An 18,816-nucleotide genomic window follows, 5' to 3' on the forward strand; every position below is an offset into this window, starting at 1 on the left:
GGGAGGACTTTGATGCAAGTGTATGTAGGTGGCTGCAGTTAACCAGGGAAGACTTCCTGGAGGATCTCAGATACAGGGAAGGAAGGTAGGATCCACTCGGTCATTCTGACCAAGATCAGGGCCCTTGGGGGTTTCCTGGATGTTGGCCAGCACTCAGGGTTCAAATCCTGCCTTTGCCTTTTTGTGTCTGATCTGAAGCAATTAGCCTCAGCCCTGCCCCCATCTATAAAAAGGGGATGTGTAAGAATCAATATGTTTGTTTTGTTTGGGCATGGTAGGTGGTCAGTTAAGTGTTTTTAAATATTTTTAATATTTTACTGAGTGTGGAGTTCTGTATCAGGCACTGGAAATGCAAATCTGAATGGAGCCTAGTTCCTGCCCAGGCCAGGGGGAGGCAGGTTCACCTGGAAGACACTGATGAACTGGTTAAGCCGCAGGCCTGGCTCAAGGCAGACATCCCAGGCTTCTTGGGGGAACAGCACTGTTTGACCCATTGGATTAGCAGAAAACCTCTTCCTTCCAACACAGGCTATCTGTGGACTCTAGGTGGTGCCTGTTTTCCATGAATGAATCCAGGTCAGAGGGTATGAGGGGCTGGTCACCCTGGAAGCATGGCCCAGCCCAGCAGCAGCAGTGCGCCCTTGCCCACCCCATGGGGACCCAGTTGTGCCTTCCACCTGCTTTCAGAGGGCAGTCACTGACCACAGCTCTGTTAGAAGATCTGCTTGACATAATGAGGCTTCACAGTTTGGGACTTTATCTCATCATTCTGGGGCCTAGGAGGGGACGTGTGGAAACACCTCCCAGTGTCCAGAAGCCATCCCAGCACATCGTGGGGCTCCTGCCTGGAACCCTGAAACATTTCCTGTGGCCACATTCCAGCCCCCTGTGCTTTGCGTACATTGAACCTTGTATTAGTCAGGGTTCTCTAGAGGGACAGAACTACTAGGATAGATGTATACATAAAGGGGAGTTTATTGAGGAGTATTGACTCACACGATCACAAGGTGAGGTCCCACAATAGGCCGTCTGCAAGCAAGGAAGCCAGTCTGAGTCCCAAAGCTGAAGAACTTGGCGTCCAATGTTTGAGGGCAGGAAGCATCCAGTGCAGGAGAAAGATGTAGGCCAGGAGGCTAAGCCAGTCTAGTCTTTTCATGTTCTTCTACCTGCTTTTATCCTGGACACACTGGCAGCTGATTAGATGGTGCCCACCCAGATTGAGGGTGGGTCTGCCTTTCCCAGTCCACTGACTCAAATGTTAATCTCCTTTGGCAACACCCTCTGCATCCTTCAATCCAATCAAGTTGACATTCGATATTAATCATCACAAACCTCCCACCTAGAGTCTCTTTCTTGCAAATCTCACCATCAACATCTTCCCATAGTTCAAAACCCAGCTCAAACAAGGGTACGCTGACTCCTCTGTGGAATTAGTCTCCAGACTCCTTTCTCGGCATGTCCCACCAGGAACAACAATGTGTAAAGGCAGAGAGTTCAAAGTGTAAGAGCAGGATGGAGAGAGAGGAGGCCAGGAAGACTGGGTGGGCCCTATTTTGACAGGACTGAAACGCCAATGGCTGAATCTCTCTGCATTGGGGGGCTACTGAGAATTCCTGACAAGGGGAGAGGTCTGGTGAGCTTGGCAACTGAAGAGATTTCTCTTTCCACAATGAATAGTGGAGTGGGGTGGACTGGGAGAAGGCTAGAAACCTGGAAGCCAGGTGATTAGGAGGCAGTTGGAGGAATTTCATCAGCTTCCCCAAATGCCAGTAGAAACATGTATGCCAGATTTACAATATTCACATGGGGAATTAGCAAAAATATAGATTCTGGGTCCCCTTCCCACAAATTCTATTTCAGTGGATTTGGAATAGGGCTAGAACCTGTGCTTTTATCAGACACCACAGACATTTCAGAGGTGGGGAGGTGGACTATTCAATAATGCTGTTGGGACAACTGGCAAAAACTTAAGCTTTATCTTTACCTCACTCCTTACACACAAATAAGTGCCAGATGGAGCCAAGGTGACAATGGAAAGGAAAGAAGAGAGGAAAGGAGGGAAAAAATAAATCATAATGGAACTAGAAGAAAATTTGGGTGACATTCTAAAAAATAATATTGGATGTGAAACCTAAAAGTCATAAAGGGAAAAATTAATGGTACATTTAACCACATGGAAACAAAAAAAATTTCTGTACAGCTAAGACTAATGATAAAGAGAAGATATCTGCAACCTATATGTAAAGGATCAATAGCTTCAATATCAAAAGAGTTTATGTAAACCAGAAAAATAGTCTCCCAAATGAAATAACTGGTGAATATGTTTATGCAAAAATGCTAAGCCTCTCTAGAGATCAAGAAATAGGTTTTAAAACATAAGATATCGGCCAGGCGGGGTGGCTCACACCTGTAATCCCAGCACTTCGGGATGCTGAGGCAGGGGATCACTTGAGGTCAGGAGTTCAAGACCAGTCTGGCCGCCATGGTGAAACCCCATCTCTACTAAAAATATGAAAATTATCTGGGTGTGGTGGTGCACGCCTGTAATCCCAGCTACTCAGGAGGCTGAGGCAGGAGAATTGCATGAACCCAGGAGGCAGAGGTTGGAATGAGCTGAGATCAAGTCACTGCACTCCATCCTGGGCAACAGAGCGAGACTCCATTTCAAAAAATAATAATAAAATAATTATAACTGAAACATAAGATATCTTTGTGGTAGGCAAAATAATGGACCCCCAAACTATCCACATTCTAAGCCCTGGAAACTGAATATGTTGCCCATTATGGCAAAAGATAATTTGTAGATGTTATTTAATTAAGGATCTTGAGGTGGAGAGATTACCCAGGTGGACTCAATGTAATCACAAGAGTCCTTAGGAGAGGGAGAGAGGAGTCAATATTAGAATGATTTGTTATGAGAAAGATGCGGCTGGCTGTTACCAGCTTTGCAGGTGGAAGGGGAGCCTTCCATGAGCCAAGGAATTCAGGTACCCTCTAGAAGTTGGGAAAGGCAAGGAAAGGGATTCTCCTCTAGGGCCCCCAGAAAGAAAAGTGGCCCCGCTGACACCTTGCTTTTAGCCGAGTGAGACCTATTTCAGACGTCTGACCACTCGAACTGTAAGATAGTAAATTTTGCATTAAGCCACTAAATTTGTGGTAATTTCTTACAGCAGCAATGGGAACCAAATACAACCATTTTGCCTTTCTTATTAGCTAATGTTAAAGAGACAGTTTATATTCCAGATAGGCAGGAGGTTAGGGAAATAGTGCTCACCCGCCATTGGCGGAAGTGTAAATTTCTGCTTTTTGAAGAGCTATTTGCCAGTCCCCATGAAAAGCTTCAACGTGTATTCCCTTTAATCAAGTATTCTCCCTTCTAGGAGGTTAGCCTGTGATATACTCATACAAGTATGCAGAAGATATTCTATGTAGCATTTCTTGGAATAGAAACAGCTGGAAACAACCTTCATATCTATCAGTAAGGGACTGGCTGAGTTTGAGTACAGCCAAAAATGGAATACAGTGCTGCTGCCCGCAAAAAGAAAGAGGTAAACCTAGATATCCATACATAGATTTAAAAAAAGAAAAAAAACAAGTCGCAGATCAATATAAATACATTAGGACGTCGGGAAGAACATATATTAAATTAACTGTAGCTTCTCTGGGGAGGGGCATGTGGGTACAGGGAGATTCAGGGGAAAGAGCCAAGGATGGTACAATTCTGCAGTGGTTTAAAATTTTTCAAGTAATTTTTCATTTAAGAATTTTTGTTTAAAAGAAGGAGAAAGCTCCCCAGCATTTCTGTTCTGTCGTTGGTCTTTGGAACTTCTGGTCTCGACAAAACTAGGGGTAGGAACCCAAGCCCAAAGGAGAGGCAGGGAACAGAAACAACCAGATTTGGGGATTGATGACATGGCTGGGGACAGGGGTGGAGGTGGTGACAGCCCAAGAGAGGGTCAGCAGGTCAGGACCTGGCCAGGGCCTAGACTGGCAGAAGCCGGTGTCCAGGAGGCCTGGGCTGCTTGCTGGGATACATGCGGATCCCTGGGCAGGGGTAGTTTTCTCTGCACAGAACCCCCTGATTGCTGGTAGGTCAATGCTGTGGGATACCCTGACCTGAGTGAGGTTAGAATGTTATAGGTGAGCCAAGCATCTGCAGAAAAGGCAGGGCTTCCACCAACAATTGCAGGTTGCCTGGTGTCAGCAACTATAGCTCAGGCCAGCACAGGATCCTTCCCCAGCCCTTCCCCCAGAGAAGCCAAGAGGATGGTGGGCCAGTAGGTGAGCCTGACCTTGCCAGTCCACCTCTCAGTCAGTCCCACGGGGAGGGTTGCCTTTTACAAAGATTAGCAGGTATCCCTAGATGGATCCTCACTCTGACCAAGGTCTAACAGGAATTTGAGGCATAAGTTACCGTGTGGAATTCTCCTCAGCTTAAGGTCAATATTGCAGCCAGCCTGAGCAAACTAGGAAATGTGGCCAGTATTTTTCAGTTGGCCACACGGTCACCTGGTCTTAGATTTCAAAATCCAAAATTGTCAGAAAGGAAGTGATCTTGAGATCATTCAGCCCAATTTCATGTTACAGAAGGGAAAACTGAGGCCCAGAGAGGAAAGTGCCTTACCTAGGGTCACACAGTAGACCTGTGTGTTCCAGGGCTTCCTGCCACAGGTTACCGGACCCATGGCAGCCCAGTTGACTCCAGGCCTCCTGATCTGCCCTTGCTGGAAGAAACCCACAGACCAACCCCCAGAGAAAGTTGAAGAAAGCAAGCCAGGGAGGCAGCCGGCTGCCTGTGGTGAGGAGACCCAGGTGCTCAGCCCCCTGGCTCTCACCAGGTGTGCTACTCACTGTCCCACCTGCAGCCCAGACCTCTCTGCCCCTGTAGAGCTCCCAAGCAGGTCAAGTCAGTGTCAGGCAGCACCTGCTCTTCAGGAGGAATTGACCTCAAACAGCAGATCGGAGGACTCAGAAATGTCTTTAGTTTGGCTTGAAGACTTCCCAGCCCGCTCTCGTTGGGTCGGTCATGCCTCTTCTCTGGGAGTCAGTGTCTCCCAGAATCAAATGGCAATAAGAGGGATGCAAGTGTTGTGAGTTTGAGGACAGGAGTGTGCTCATGTGACTCCTCTATTTGGCAGTAATCGAGGCTAGAATTCAGGACACTGACAAGACAGAGCCGCTCTGCCATGGTCCTCACTGAATGGTCATTATCTCATGAAAATCCAGTGACCAAGAAGTACATTGGAGGCTGCAAAGTCTCAATCTCAGTAGGAGAACCATCTAGTGTGGCTTCCATGGAGTCAGGAAGATGGATCTGGTGGCCTGGAAAGCTGCGTGCCAGGATCGTGATGATTTTCATCCATGATTATCAGTTCTAGCTTGTGCCCTGGGTTGGTATGAAGCTTTCAATCTGAAAAGTGTCCCATAAAGTCAGATCCATCAGACCTTTCATCACCTGATCGCCTGCCTGTGTTCTTATCCCCACTGCTAAGACCACGTGGCTCCAGCATGCAGGCCAAGGCTCTGCCCAACTCAAGAACCAATGCTTCCCCTGTTTAGGGGAATTCAGGTCTCTCCCAATATCCTGGTGGGTCAGTGTGACACTGGTTTCTGTGGTGGCCCTGCTTTGACCTCCGAATTCAACCTTGGTTCTCATTTCTTGAGCACCAGCTGTGTGCCCAGGACTTTACATACATGATAACCCCAGTCAGTCTTATGACAGCCTGTCAGCCTAAAAGCAGCAGAGCCAGGACTGGAATCTAGTCTAGAGATCTTTCCACACAGCCATGACAGCCCCTCCACAGAAATGCTTTCTCCAATAGCAATGATGATTATTATTTATTGAATGCTTACTATATATCAGGTGCCATGCCAAGCGATTTATATGAGTCAACTCAATTTAAACCACACATGACAGTTTTACTGTCCCTTTTTATAGATGGGGAGACTAAGTCTTAGAGGGGTGTCCAGATTAGGGGACCCTCAGTTAGGAGATGGAGGAGCCAGGGTTCAGCTGCTGGCTGCCTGAGTCTCAAAGCTACCTTGGGAGTCACTGTGCTGTGTTGCCGCATGCATGGGTTTAGTGGCTGGATGCTTACCTTGCTACAGGTGCCTGTCTTGTGCTTTAGAACTAAACCCTGATATGTATTGCTACCTCTCCCTGTGTCCCCACTTACCTAGACCTGGGTTCTGGCAAAACCTTTTCAGCCTCCCAGACACCAACATCACACTCCAATCCCCTGGATGAGTTAGTGTATTTGTTCAACTGCTCCAAAAGGGACCAAGTAACAAGCTCAAAGATGTATGTCTCTCTCAGGGGCAGGTGGCTTTGCTTCACACTGTCTTCTTGTCTTCTTGTCCCACTGTTCCTGGGGGTGATGTTCTTGTCCATGTGGTCACAGTTGGCTCACCCCCACCACATCCATGTTCCTTCCTGACAAAATGGAGAGGTGGAGGGCAAGCACTTTTCCTTCTGGCTGTGGCCTAGAAGTTGCATACATCATTGGCCAGAACTAGCTGCAAGAGAGGCTGGGAAAGGCAGCCTCTAGCGGTTGGCCATAGACCCAGCTTGGGGGCCTTTGATTACTACAAGAAAGAGAACTGGCTAATGGAAGAAATATTCAGTCTCTGCCACAATCCCTGTTCCCAGCCAGAGCTCCACCTTGACCTTGGCCTCTCTCTTTGCCCAGACATCCTTCTGTGACTCTTTGACTACCAATCCCTGTTAGTCTCCAGACCCATATGCTTATATCTGGCTTGTTTTGCCATCACCTGAGCCCACAGCCACTTTTAGTATTTTTTTGCAAGTGAAGAATTCTGCTCCAGCTTAAACACACACATGCATACATGCACACACACAGAGTGTTGTACACAGAGATTTTTAGAAGGGGCACTGGCTTTGTTGCTAGGTCATTAAATAAGAATATTTACTGAGTACCTCCTCTTCAGCCTGTGGCCTTGTGCCCTGGGTTCCCAGGTATTAAAGTTAATAGTAAAGTTTTCTTATATTTTTGACATCAGTATGTTTTATTACTGCCAGTAAAATTTTTGACCAGATTTTGGCATGTTGGGATATGTGGGGGTGTGTGTGTGTAAGTAAATTACAAGCAAAGAGCTGTATTAAGCCCCACCAGCCTGGGGCCAGCTTAGCCTAACAGCTCCTTGGACATCAGGCCCCTGCCCCCATCTTGCCCCAGCCTTATCTAACTTTGACTGGGGACCCCAGCTCCTCAGTCTAGAGCCCAAGGCAGATTCAAGCTGGCCTCCTGCCAGGACTGGTGGAATTGTCCACCTGAGAGAGCCCATCTCCCACCTGCCCTCTGGAAATGTCTTCTGGGGTGTCCACCCTGGGCCATGGTCATGTTGTCCTGACGCCTTCAATACAGAAGGTGCTTTCCAGTTTGGTTCCAGAGCTTCAGGCCTCCCTGCCTTGGCTCCGGGCTCCTCCATTACTTCCCACTCCCCTGAGGCTTTTGTAGCTCCAACCCCAGCAAGTCCGGATCTCCTTCCTATTGGGCTGCTCCCACAGTTAGACCAAAGGAAGCTTCCTGAAGTGGGAGCTAACCAGTTGGCTACTGAAGCTCAGGTTCCCCTCAGGGTTATAAGCTGGTCTCTGAGCGAGAGCTCTCGCTGGCCTCATGGCCCATTCTGTGACCATCAGTAGAGGCTGTCCATCCTCTTCTGGTCTGGGGTTCAGGCCTCTGTTGGCCCAGCTCCTGGGCCCATTTCTCTGGTGACTTTTACAGGTGCTCTCACCAATTCCCTGGAAAAGTGGCTTTTCTCTTTATCACTTCAAGTTTGTGTTAAAATTTCACACATACCCTCAGAACCACAGAAGGTAGAAAAGAACCATTTTCTTAGTGTCTGTTGGTCACAGTCATTAGAACGGTCCTTTGGTTTATGCCGCACCACATTTGGAATCCATTCCAAGACAGAAGTCTCCTTAGGTCCTGCAGGTTCCCCTACATCTGCACCTGTGGTCCTGGCTGCCCTTCTCCCCCTGCCCCTCCTATTAAGCACTTCATACCTGTCGTGGTGTGGTAGAGCAGGCTGGCAGAGAGCACTAGTCCAGAAGTCCAAGCCCCAGCGTGGCTTGGGCTAGCCACTCTCCACCATGGCTCAGATGCCTGTTGTGCAGAATGACAGGGTGGCCCCTCCAGCTCACAGGCCTCGCTCACTCTGCGCCCTGGCAGCCAACGGTGCTCCTGTGGCCTCTTTGCTCCCCACTCAGAAGTGTGGGTAGGAGGCCTCTGCTTGGAGAAACACCATGTCCAGCCCACAGGTGCAGGCTGGACACTGACCCTGGGCAGGCAGTGCTGGCCCTGTAGTCACCTGATGATGCAACAGTCATCTGACTGTCTCCTTCATCTACCCTGCCCCTCCCACCTGGCCCTGGGAATTGCACCAAACCCCAGCTGCTGGGCGCTCCACCACCTGCCAAGGAGAGCCCTGTGGCTCAGTGAGGGGAGAAGGCAGGACTAAGCAATGTAGAGTCCTGCCTGGCCAGCTGACCCCCACTCAGATTGATCATTTCACCACCCAGTCATGCCGCAGGGTCCCATCCATCCATCGGAAGAAGCAAAGCTTACCACTAGCTAGTGTTTCGGGGCTGCTCTCAGATCCTTGCGTGAAAGGATCAATAAGAATAGTAAGTATAGCCAACCCTTGATTATCCACACATAGCACCCAAAGGCCTCTCCATCACAGTGCAGCCAGGCTGAGGAGACCCAGCCCAGCCCGAAGAGCAGTTCTCTCTGTGCTGCAAACCATGTCTACTATGTCTGATTTTTAGAAGGCTCAGCACTTCTGCCCACCTTAGCTTAGGTAAGCAAGACCTGGGGTAAGGCTGCCAGGACGAGTTCCCCCACCTTTGCTGGGCTCCCCTTTCTTCTGTCCAGCAGCTGCAGTGTGGTTAGGACATAGGTTGAAAGGGCAACTCTGTTGTTCAGATGCTAGACAATTCCTTACTCCCTCTTGCCGTGGATACAGCGATGTCCCCTGGGGCCATGCCGGTGCTTCCATAGGACTAGGGGCCATAGACTGCAGTGCCCATCATGCCACAGAAGCCACAGAGAACTTCTATTAATTGAGGTGGGAGACAGTCCTGGCTGGGGGGTCAAGAGGCACAGGATGGTCCAGTCCTGCCACCATTCCCGTGTGCTTTTCAGGGAAAATCATATCACCTTTCTAGCCTTCAGTCTCTTCTGTCAAGTGAGAGGAATGGACTAGACAGTCAGGCTCTAAGAATCTATCAGAAGATCACGGTGTAACTTTAGTCTCCATAGAAGAGATCAAAAGTATGTACGAGACACCCAGAGACAGTTGGCACTTATGCCTAGTTTTGGCCGTAAGGCAAATATTAATTGTAAGGGTAACCATTTTGTCCTGGTTTGCCTGGGACTGTCTTTGTTTATTCCTGTTGTTCCTCGATGATTTTTAGTAGTTCCCATTTCATTCTCCAAGTGTCCCAGTTTGGATGGTATCTTATATGGCCACCCTGTTGACTGAGATGTAATCTAATGAAATGAGATTTCTCTGTCTTCCCCACACTCAGCCTGCTTTGGTACAAGTCACAGGAGGCCTTTGACTGCTCATAGGAGAATCTCTGCTGATACACAGTCTTTCACTGGCAAATATCAATCACTGTATTTGCACCATATCCAATGACTAGAGGGATGTCATTGAATCCATCACTGTATTCAATGACCAGAGGGGTGTCATTGAAGACATAAATGATCTCCTGCATCATTCACTGCTCCTGACTGAAGTGCTACATGAAAAAGTTTTGCAAGAAACTTAGATGTTCCATCCTGTCTGGCTATAAGACTCCATAATGGACCAAATCTCCCTTTTCTCCTTGGCTGCCAGGAAGCTCATATATAAATATATAGCTGAATTATAGAAACACCATAAGTCCTTATTATTGGTATAGCAGTACTCTTTTTATCCCACCAATCCTGACTTTTTGCCTTATTTCCATTTTCTTTGCTCTGATTTGTTATTCTTATTTATGATTTTCTCATATTTATAGTTTGTCATTCTTCTATAAATATGGTTTTGTTATAGTTACTTTGAATTCTTTGTAGCACCAAGTAGAAAAGGAACACAAAAGGAGTGAACTTAGAGGATATGCTTTTTAGCTAAAAGATCAAATCACCTGCTCCTCCAAAGCATATCACAGTGTCCGAGGGCCCTGCCCTTTAAGAGACAATTATTTGAGTCTTAAAGACTTGTTCGTCTTCTGAGCACCTGCAAAAATGTAGTAAGTGGCATTTTCAAGTCTGTATCATCACACACCTAGTGAAACGCAGAGTGTGAGCATGAGGGGAGCCTGAGGGCAGGATGCCGGGGATAGGGCATGCTCACAGGAGAAAAAGCAAGCACAGAGATGCTCATCACTCACCCAGGGCCTCGCCAGGGGATGCCAGGGGATGGACACCTGAGAAGGGGCTGGGGAACAAACTCTGGCCATGGGAGGCCTGGGTCCAGGTGGCAACACTGCCTGTTAGCAACACGGGACCTTCAGTAAGCCATCTTCCTGATGTCCAAAGTCAGGTGGTTGGGTGAGATGGAGTCCATGGTGACTCCAGCCTTGGGATTCCGACCCTGTTCCTGGGGAGGAGCGCCCTGAGGATGCACCTGAGCCCAGGAAGCTGAGACTGCCCCGCTTGCAGCTGGCCCTAGGAGGAGGCACACACTTGGGGCTATATGCAGACCAACTTTGCTCCTCCACTTGAGGGCAATGATCCCCATATTTCCATGGCATCCCCGGGGCACTGACTGGACAAGGAAAGGCTGCAAAGCCAGAGGAACCTTCCAGAATGATCCTCCTGGCAATTGCTTGGATCAAGCAAATGGTCACAGCTGTGTCAGATTGTAAGTTCTCACAGGCTGTGGCAGTAGTTTGCAGTTTTGTCTTCAAACATGGGCTGGGGTGCGGGTTAGCAATGGGGTAAAAAGCAGTGAATGATGTCCCTTGTGGACAGTTTCAGAACCCAGGGCCAGAGAGAAATACTAACCTGAGAATAATCTACCCCTTGGAAAACTCACCCCTGAATAAACCACAGGCACTTCCCTCTTGCACCAGCCATGGCCCCATCCAGAGTTCACCCAGCAGCATCTGCATCTCCAATCTCATTGGGGCCACTGCAGCTCCGAGGCACAGTCGAGGCAGGATTTGTTATCTATTTTACCGATTAGGCAACTGAGGCTTAGAGAGCTTAGACCCACTCAGAGTGGATCACAAAACAGAGATGAGAGCCCAGGCCTCTGTCCCTAACCACCCTGCAGTTCCCAGAGCCCACTTTGCCTTCTGTTCTCAGCATCCCACATGGCCACAGTCCTCAGAAACACACTGGCATTCAGGTCACCCAACACTGACATGGGAGCCGGGGAGGAAAGAATTGCAGGGCTTGGGGGCATGTGGAGCCGGAGCCTGTGGTTCTGCTTGAGTTTCCCTGGTTAACTTTTGAGGAGTCTCAGCCAGGTGTGGCACCGAGTCTGGGCTGCCCAGTCTGTGCATGAGTCCCAGTAACTCTGTCTTCTCTTTTGTGTGTGTGTATTTCTGTGTGTGTGTACATCTATCACACAGAAGAAGAGCGTGATTTCTCCTCCGAGGCCGTTGATCTCCAACCCAGAACTAAAGGGGAGAAGAGCCACCCCCAGCATCCAGCGTGGCATCTCTTGTGCCAGGACCAGGGATGACTGGGCCATGGACACAGATGTCTCCAACCTTCAACCGTTTGCATAGCACACGGGGGACTCGTGGGGGCCACCTGCCACTGCCAGCTGAAACAATACAATGGCAATACTGACATCCTTCATGACGTTTTCCCGACAGACATTCAGGCAGAAAGTGCTGGTGCGTTTTCTGTCTGCAAAGTAGAGGGCCATGCCTCACCAATAGAATAGCTTAGGCCCTGATGACCTGCTCCGAGTCCACTCACAGCCAGTGACACTTGCAAAAAACTCCCAAAGCCGTCTTGGGTTTGGCTTCCGCAGCTCTTGACCAATGTGGCCAAAGCTGGACACCTCCTTGGGACACTGGGATTATTCATAAATGCAGCCCGCCCTGACTCTCCCTGAATAGCATCTGAAGTCTTTGTGAAGGTCATGGATCCTGAACAAAGTGTCAAGGGCACCAAGAAGGCTGAGGGAAGTCCCCGGAAGCGGCTGACCAAAGGAGAGGCCATTCAAACCAGTGTTTCTTCCAGCGTCCCATACCCAGGCAGCGGCACAGCTGCCACCCAAGAGAGCCCCGCCCAAGAGCTCTTAGCCCCGCAGCCCTTCCCGGGCCCCTCATCAGTTCTTAGGGAAGGCTCTCAGGAGAAAACAGGCCAGCAGCAGAAGCCCCCCAAAAGGCCCCCCATTGAAGCATCCGTCCACATCTCACAGCTTCCGCAGCACCCTCTGACACCAGCATTCATGTCGCCTGGCAAACCTGAGCATCTCCTGGAGGGGTCCACATGGCAACTGGTTGACCCCATGAGACCTGGACCCTCTGGCTCCTTCGTGGCCCCTGGGCTCCATCCTCAGAGCCAGCTCCTTCCTTCCCACGCTTCCATCATTCCCCCTGAGGACCTTCCTGGAGTCCCCAAAGTCTTCGTGCCTCGTCCTTCCCAGGTCTCCTTGAAGCCCACAGAAGAGGCACACAAGAAGGAGAGGAAGCCCCAGAAGCCAGGCAAGTATATCTGCCAGTACTGCAGCCGGCCCTGTGCCAAGCCCAGCGTGCTCCAGAAGCACATTCGCTCACACACAGGTGAGAGGCCCTACCCCTGCGGCCCCTGTGGCTTCTCCTTCAAGACCAAGAGTAATCTCTACAAGCACAGGAAGTCCCATGCCCACCGCATCAAAGCAGGCCTGGCCTCAGGCATGGGCGGCGAGATGTACCCACATGGGCTGGAGATGGAGCGGATCCCTGGGGAAGAGTTTGAGGAGCCCACTGAGGGAGAAAGCACAGATTCTGAAGAGGAGACTAGTGCCACCTCTGGTCACCCTGCAGAGCTCTCCCCAAGACCCAAGCAGCCCCTTCTCTCCAGTGGGCTATACAGCTCTGGGAGCCACAGTTCCAGCCACGAACGCTGTTCCCTGTCCCAGTCCAGCACAGCCCAGTCACTCGAAGACCCCCCTCCATTTGTGGAACCCTCATCTGAGCACCCCCTGAGCCATAAACCTGAAGACACCCACACGATTAAGCAGAAGCTGGCCCTCCGCTTAAGCGAGAGGAAGAAGGTGATCGATGAGCAGGCATTTCTGAGCCCAGGCAGCAAAGGGAGTACTGAGTCTGGGTATTTCTCTCGCTCCGAGAGTGCAGAGCAGCAGGTCAGCCCCCCAAACACCAACGCCAAGTCCTACGCTGAGATCATCTTTGGCAAGTGTGGGCGAATAGGACAGCGGACCGCCATGCTGACAGCCACCTCCACCCAGCCCCTCCTGCCCCTGTCCACCGAAGACAAGCCCAGCCTGGTGCCTTTGTCTGTACCCCGGACGCAGGTGATCGAGCACATCACGAAGCTCATCACCATCAACGAGGCCGTGGTGGACACCAGCGAGATCGACAGCGTGAAGCCAAGGCGGAGCTCACTGTCCAGGCGCAGCAGCATGGAGTCCCCAAAATCCAGCCTCTACCGGGAGCCCCTGTCGTCCCACAGTGAGAAAACCAAGCCTGAACAATCACTGCTGAGCCTCCAGCACCCACCCAGTACCGCCCCCCCTGTGCCTCTCCTGAGAAGCCACTCAATGCCTTCTGCCGCCTGCACTATCAGCACCCCCCACCACCCCTTCCGAGGTAGCTACTCCTTCGATGACCATATCACCGACTCCGAAGCCCTGAGCCGCAGCAGTCACGTGTTTACCTCCCACCCCCGGATGCTGAAGCGCCAGCCGGCAATCGAATTACCTTTGGGAGGGGAATACAGTTCCGAGGAGCCTGGACCAAGCAGCAAAGACACAGCCTCCAAGCCCTCGGACGAAGTGGAACCCAAGGAAAGCGAGCTTACCAAAAAGACCAAGAAGGGTTTGAAAACAAAAGGGGTGATCTACGAATGTAACATATGTGGTGCTCGGTACAAGAAAAGGGATAACTACGAAGCCCACAAAAAATACTACTGCTCAGAGCTTCAGATCGCAAAGCCCATCTCTGCAGGCACCCACACATCTCCAGAAGCCGAAAAGAGTCAGATTGAGCATGAGCCGTGGTCCCAAATGATGCATTACAAACTGGGAACCACCCTGGAACTCACTCCACTGAGGAAGAGGAGGAAAGAGAAGAGCCTTGGGGACGAGGAAGAGCCACCTGCCTTTGAGTCCACAAAAAGTCAGTTTGGCAGCCCCGGGCCATCTGATGCTGCTCGGAACCTTCCCCTGGAGTCCACCAAGTCACCAGCAGAACCAAGTAAATCAGTGCCCTCCTTGGAGGGACCCACGGGCTTCCAGCCAAGGACTCCCAAGCCAGGGTCTGGTTCAGAATCAGGGAAGGAGAGGAGAACAACGTCCAAAGAAATTTCTGTCATCCAGCACACCAGCTCCTTTGAGAAATCTGATTCTCTCGAGCAGCCAAGTGGCTTGGAAGGGGAAGACAAACCTCTGGCCCAGTTCCCATCACCCCCACCTGCCCCACATGGACGCTCTGCTCACTCCCTGCAGCCCAAGTTGGTCCGCCAGCCCAACATTCAGGTTCCTGAGATCCTAGTAACTGAGGAGCCTGACCGGCCAGACACAGAGCCAGAGCCGCCCCCTAAGGAACCTGAGAAGACTGAGGAATTCCAGTGGCCCCAGCGCAGCCAGACACTTGCCCAGCTCCCAGCTGAGAAGCTGCCACCCAAAAAGAAGAGGCTGCGCCTGGCAGAGATGGCCCAATCATCAGGGGAGTCCAGCTTCGAGTCCTCTGTGCCTCTGTCTCGCAGCCCGAGCCAGGAAAGCAGTGTCTCTTTGAGTGGGTCCAGCCGCTCAGCCTCGTTTGAGAGGGATGACCATGGGAAAGCCGAGGCCCCCGGTCCCTCATCTGATACGCGCCCCAAACCCCTGGGCACCCACATGTTGACTGTCCCCAGCCACCACCCACATGCCCGAGAGATGCGGAGATCAGCCTCAGAGCAGAGCCCCAACGTTTCCCATTCTGCCCACATGACCGAGACACGCAGCAAATCCTTTGACTATGGCAGCTTGTCCTTGACAGGCCCTTCTGCTCCAGCCCCAGTGGCTCCACCAGCGCGGGTGGCCCCGCCAGAGAGAAGAAAATGCTTCTTGGTGAGACAGGCCTCTCTGAGCAGGCCTCCAGAATCTGAGTTGGAGGTTGCCCCCAAGGGAAGACAGGAGAGCGAAGAACCACAGCCCTCATCCAGTAAACCCTCTGCCAAAAGCTCATTGTCCCAGATTTCCTCTGCGGCCACCTCACATGGTGGACCCCCAGGAGGCAAGGGCCCAGGGCAGGACAGGCCCCCATTGGGGTCCACTGTGCCCTACACAGAAGCACTGCAAGTGTTCCACCACCCCGTTGCCCAGACACCCCTGCATGAGAAGCCGTACCTGCCCCCACCAGTCTCCCTTTTCTCCTTCCAGCATCTCGTGCAGCATGAGCCAGGACAGTCTCCAGAATTCTTCTCCACCCAGGCCATGTCCAGCCTCCTGTCCTCACCATACTCCATGCCCCCACTTCCTCCCTCCTTATTTCAAGCCCCACCGCTTCCTCTCCAGCCTACTGTTCTGCACCCAGGCCAACTCCATCTCCCCCAGCTCATGCCTCACCCAGCCAACATCCCCTTCCGGCATCCCCCTTCCTTCCTCCCCATGCCATACCCGGCCTCCTCAGCACTGTCTTCTGGGTTTTTCCTGCCTCTGCAATCCCAGTTTGCACTTCAGCTCCCTGGTGATGTGGAAAGCCATCTGCCCCAGATCAAAACCAGCCTGGCCCCACTGGCAACAGGAAGTGCTGGCCTCTCCCCCAGCACAGAGTACAGCAGTGACATCCGGCTACCCCCTGTGGCTCCCCCAGCCAGCTCCTCAGCACCTACATCAGCTCCTCCACTGGCCCTGCCTGCCTGTCCAGACACCATGGTGTCCCTGGTTGTGCCTGTCCGTGTTCAGACCAATATGCCATCCTATGGGAGCGCAATGTACACCACCCTTTCCCAGATCTTGGTCACCCAGTCCCAAGGCAGCTCAGCAACTGTGGCACTTCCCAAGTTTGAGGAACCCCCATCAAAGGGGACGACTGTATGTGGTGCAGATGTGCATGAGGTTGGGCCCGGCCCTTCTGGGTTAAGTGAAGAGCAAAGCAGAGCTTTCCCAACTCCATACCTGAGAGTGCCTGTGACATTACCTGAAAGAAAAGGCACTTCCCTGTCATCAGAGAGTGTCTTGAGCCTGGAGGGGAGTTCATCAACAGCAGGGGGAAGCAAACGTGTCCTTTCACCAGCTGGCAGCCTTGAACTTACCATGGAAACCCAGCAGCAAAAAAGAGTGAAGGAGGAGGAGGCTTCCAAGGCAGATGAAAAACTTGAGCTGGTAAAACCATGCAGTGTGGCCCTTACCAGCACCGAGGATGGGAAGAGGCCAGAGAAATCCCACTTAGGCAACCAGGGCCAAGGCAGGAGGGAGCTAGAAATGCTGTCCAGCCTGTCCTCAGATCCATCTGACACAAAGGAAATTCCTCCCCTCCCTCACCCTGCATTGTCCCATGGGACAGCCCCAGGCTCAGAAGCTTTGAAGGAATATCCCCAGCCATCTGGCAAACCTCACCGAAGAGGGTTGACCCCACTGAGCGTGAAGAAAGAAGATTCCAAGGAACAACCTGATCTCCCCTCCTTGGCACCTCCCAGCTCTCTGCCTCTGTCAGAAACGTCCTCCAGACCAGCCAAGTCACAAGAAGGTACGGACTCAAAGAAGGTACTGCAGTTCCCCAGCCTCCACACAACCACTAATGTCAGTTGGTGCTATTTAAACTACATTAAGCCAAATCACATCCAGCATGCAGATAGGAGGTCCTCTGTTTACGCTGGTTGGTGCATAAGTTTGTACAACCCCAACCTTCCGGGGGTTTCCACTAAAGCTGCTTTGTCCCTCCTGAGGTCTAAGCAGAAAGTGAGCAAAGAGACATACACCATGGCCACAGCTCCGCATCCTGAGGCAGGAAGGCTTGTGCCATCCAGCTCCCGCAAGCCCCGCATGACAGAGGTAAGTTCAGCCTTGTTTTTCTTCTCATCACTGATTTGCAAAAGCACTTGGTGAGCTTTTAAAGCCACAGTATCCTCAGGTTCCAGTTGCAGAACTAGAGCCAGATTAGTAGTCAGATTTCCTCTCTGAAAGCTGAGACTGGTCACCTTACAAGGAAACATGTTTATTGAGTTTCTTTGTCACTGTATCCCTCATATCATTGGAATAGATACACTTCAATAAAGTTAGCCATAAAGTGATCCTGCTCTGCCATGAATTTCTGTTGTGAAATCAAAGATACAGTCTCAGTAAGAAAAAAAAGAAATTTTCCAAAAGACTGAGTTGGAAAACTTGGCTAACAGGAATGCCTGTAGCAATTTTAGAACTTTTTACCTCTCCTTCATTATATGGATATCCCTTGTCTTGTTAGTCTTTTCCTGCTTTTCTTAATTCTTACATCTGCTGTTTCCATTCTCTAGTACCACTTTAAATCTTCCCATTTCCAAGATTCTAGAATTTGGTACAAACAACTCCTAAAATATTCCTTCTTCCTTTTCTGGGAGTAAGACAGCAAATGGAGCTGAGCTGCAGTATCCCTCCTTACCAGTGGATGGCAATGCCACTCACAGTTTGACCTATTTGTGCTACGTGGTCAAGAAACACTAATGTTTACGCTTTCATTGCCTTTGATCTGAGGCTACATCAGGAGCTATAAAATGAACTCGTCCCCTGAAAGCTCAGCAAGTTTGACATTCAATAATTTCAAACTTCAGACAAAAGCCACCACCATACCCTGACAAGGCCAGCCTAGGGATTTGGATTGTGCTGACTTGGCATTTGTGGAATAACAGCTGGTCTTGTTTACTGAGCAGCCTCATGGTGCCAGACACTGTGCTGGGCCCTTGAATCTGATCACTGCTCACCTCCACCTCTGAAGTAACATAACCGTCTCCCTTCTATAGCTTAGGGAACTGAGGGTCAGAGTCTGAGAAAGGTCAAGGTAATCTGGCAAATGTTGAACAAACCCAGAATTTGAACCCAGACCTATCTGACTCCAAAGAGTCTATTTTTCTTCTTTTAATTATTTGAGGAGAGAAAATCTTAAAAGTTGACTGCAAATTAAAAAATGTTTATTAGTGTGTCTTCAGACCAGAAGCTCTGACCAAATTAGGTCTAAACTCCCTAAACCAAATTCATATTGTAGATAAGTGAGCACAACTGTGTTCTATAATTTCCTGTGCTCTCATATCTTCCCCTTTTGTCATTCAGTGAACTTTGTGCATTGAATTTGTCCTTAGCTTGACTGGATGTTCTTCACAGAACTGTTTTCCAAATGTATTCCCTAGATGTCTTTGTCAGTCTACAGACATCCCTGACCAAGATTTCCACTTTTGTGTTAATGTCCTGCTAATTTCCTCTTCAGCATCTCTTACTAGCTGTGGCCACTCCCAAGATGCTGTTATAATGATTCATACTGCTAACTTTTTGGATACCTATTATGTACCAAGTACTATGCTAAATGTTACTTTTCTCCTCACAACCAACTTGAAAGTTAGGGTGCAATATCACCATTTCATAGATGAGGAGACCAAAACACAAGAGAGATTAAGTAACTTTCACAAGGCCACACAGTAAATGGCAGAGCCTAGACCAAAACTAGATTTT

General features: G+C 50.3%; 1 protein-coding gene across 5 annotated transcripts in view; it reads left to right on the plus strand.

Annotated features, from left to right (window-relative positions):
* The window catches only part of HIVEP3 (HIVEP zinc finger 3), a 530,006-nt gene that overhangs the window by 438,807 nt on the left and 72,383 nt on the right, over nucleotides 1–18,816 (plus strand). For 4 of the 5 annotated variants that reach the window (XM_034962612.3, XM_034962640.3, XM_034962626.3 and 1 more), the window contains one exon: nucleotides 11,591–17,172. In XM_034962612.3, coding sequence (XP_034818503.3) covers nucleotides 12,112–17,172 — 5,061 coding nt within the window. In that variant the 5' untranslated portion in view covers nucleotides 11,591–12,111. Of the gene's footprint in view, nucleotides 1–8,383; nucleotides 8,648–11,590; nucleotides 17,173–18,816 lie in introns of those variants that run through there. The other variant, XM_008968437.5, reaches the window with a different exon arrangement.

This window comes from Pan paniscus, chromosome 1 (assembly GCF_029289425.2).
Source record: "Pan paniscus chromosome 1, NHGRI_mPanPan1-v2.0_pri, whole genome shotgun sequence".
Classification (NCBI taxonomy): Eukaryota; Metazoa; Chordata; class Mammalia; order Primates; family Hominidae; genus Pan; species Pan paniscus.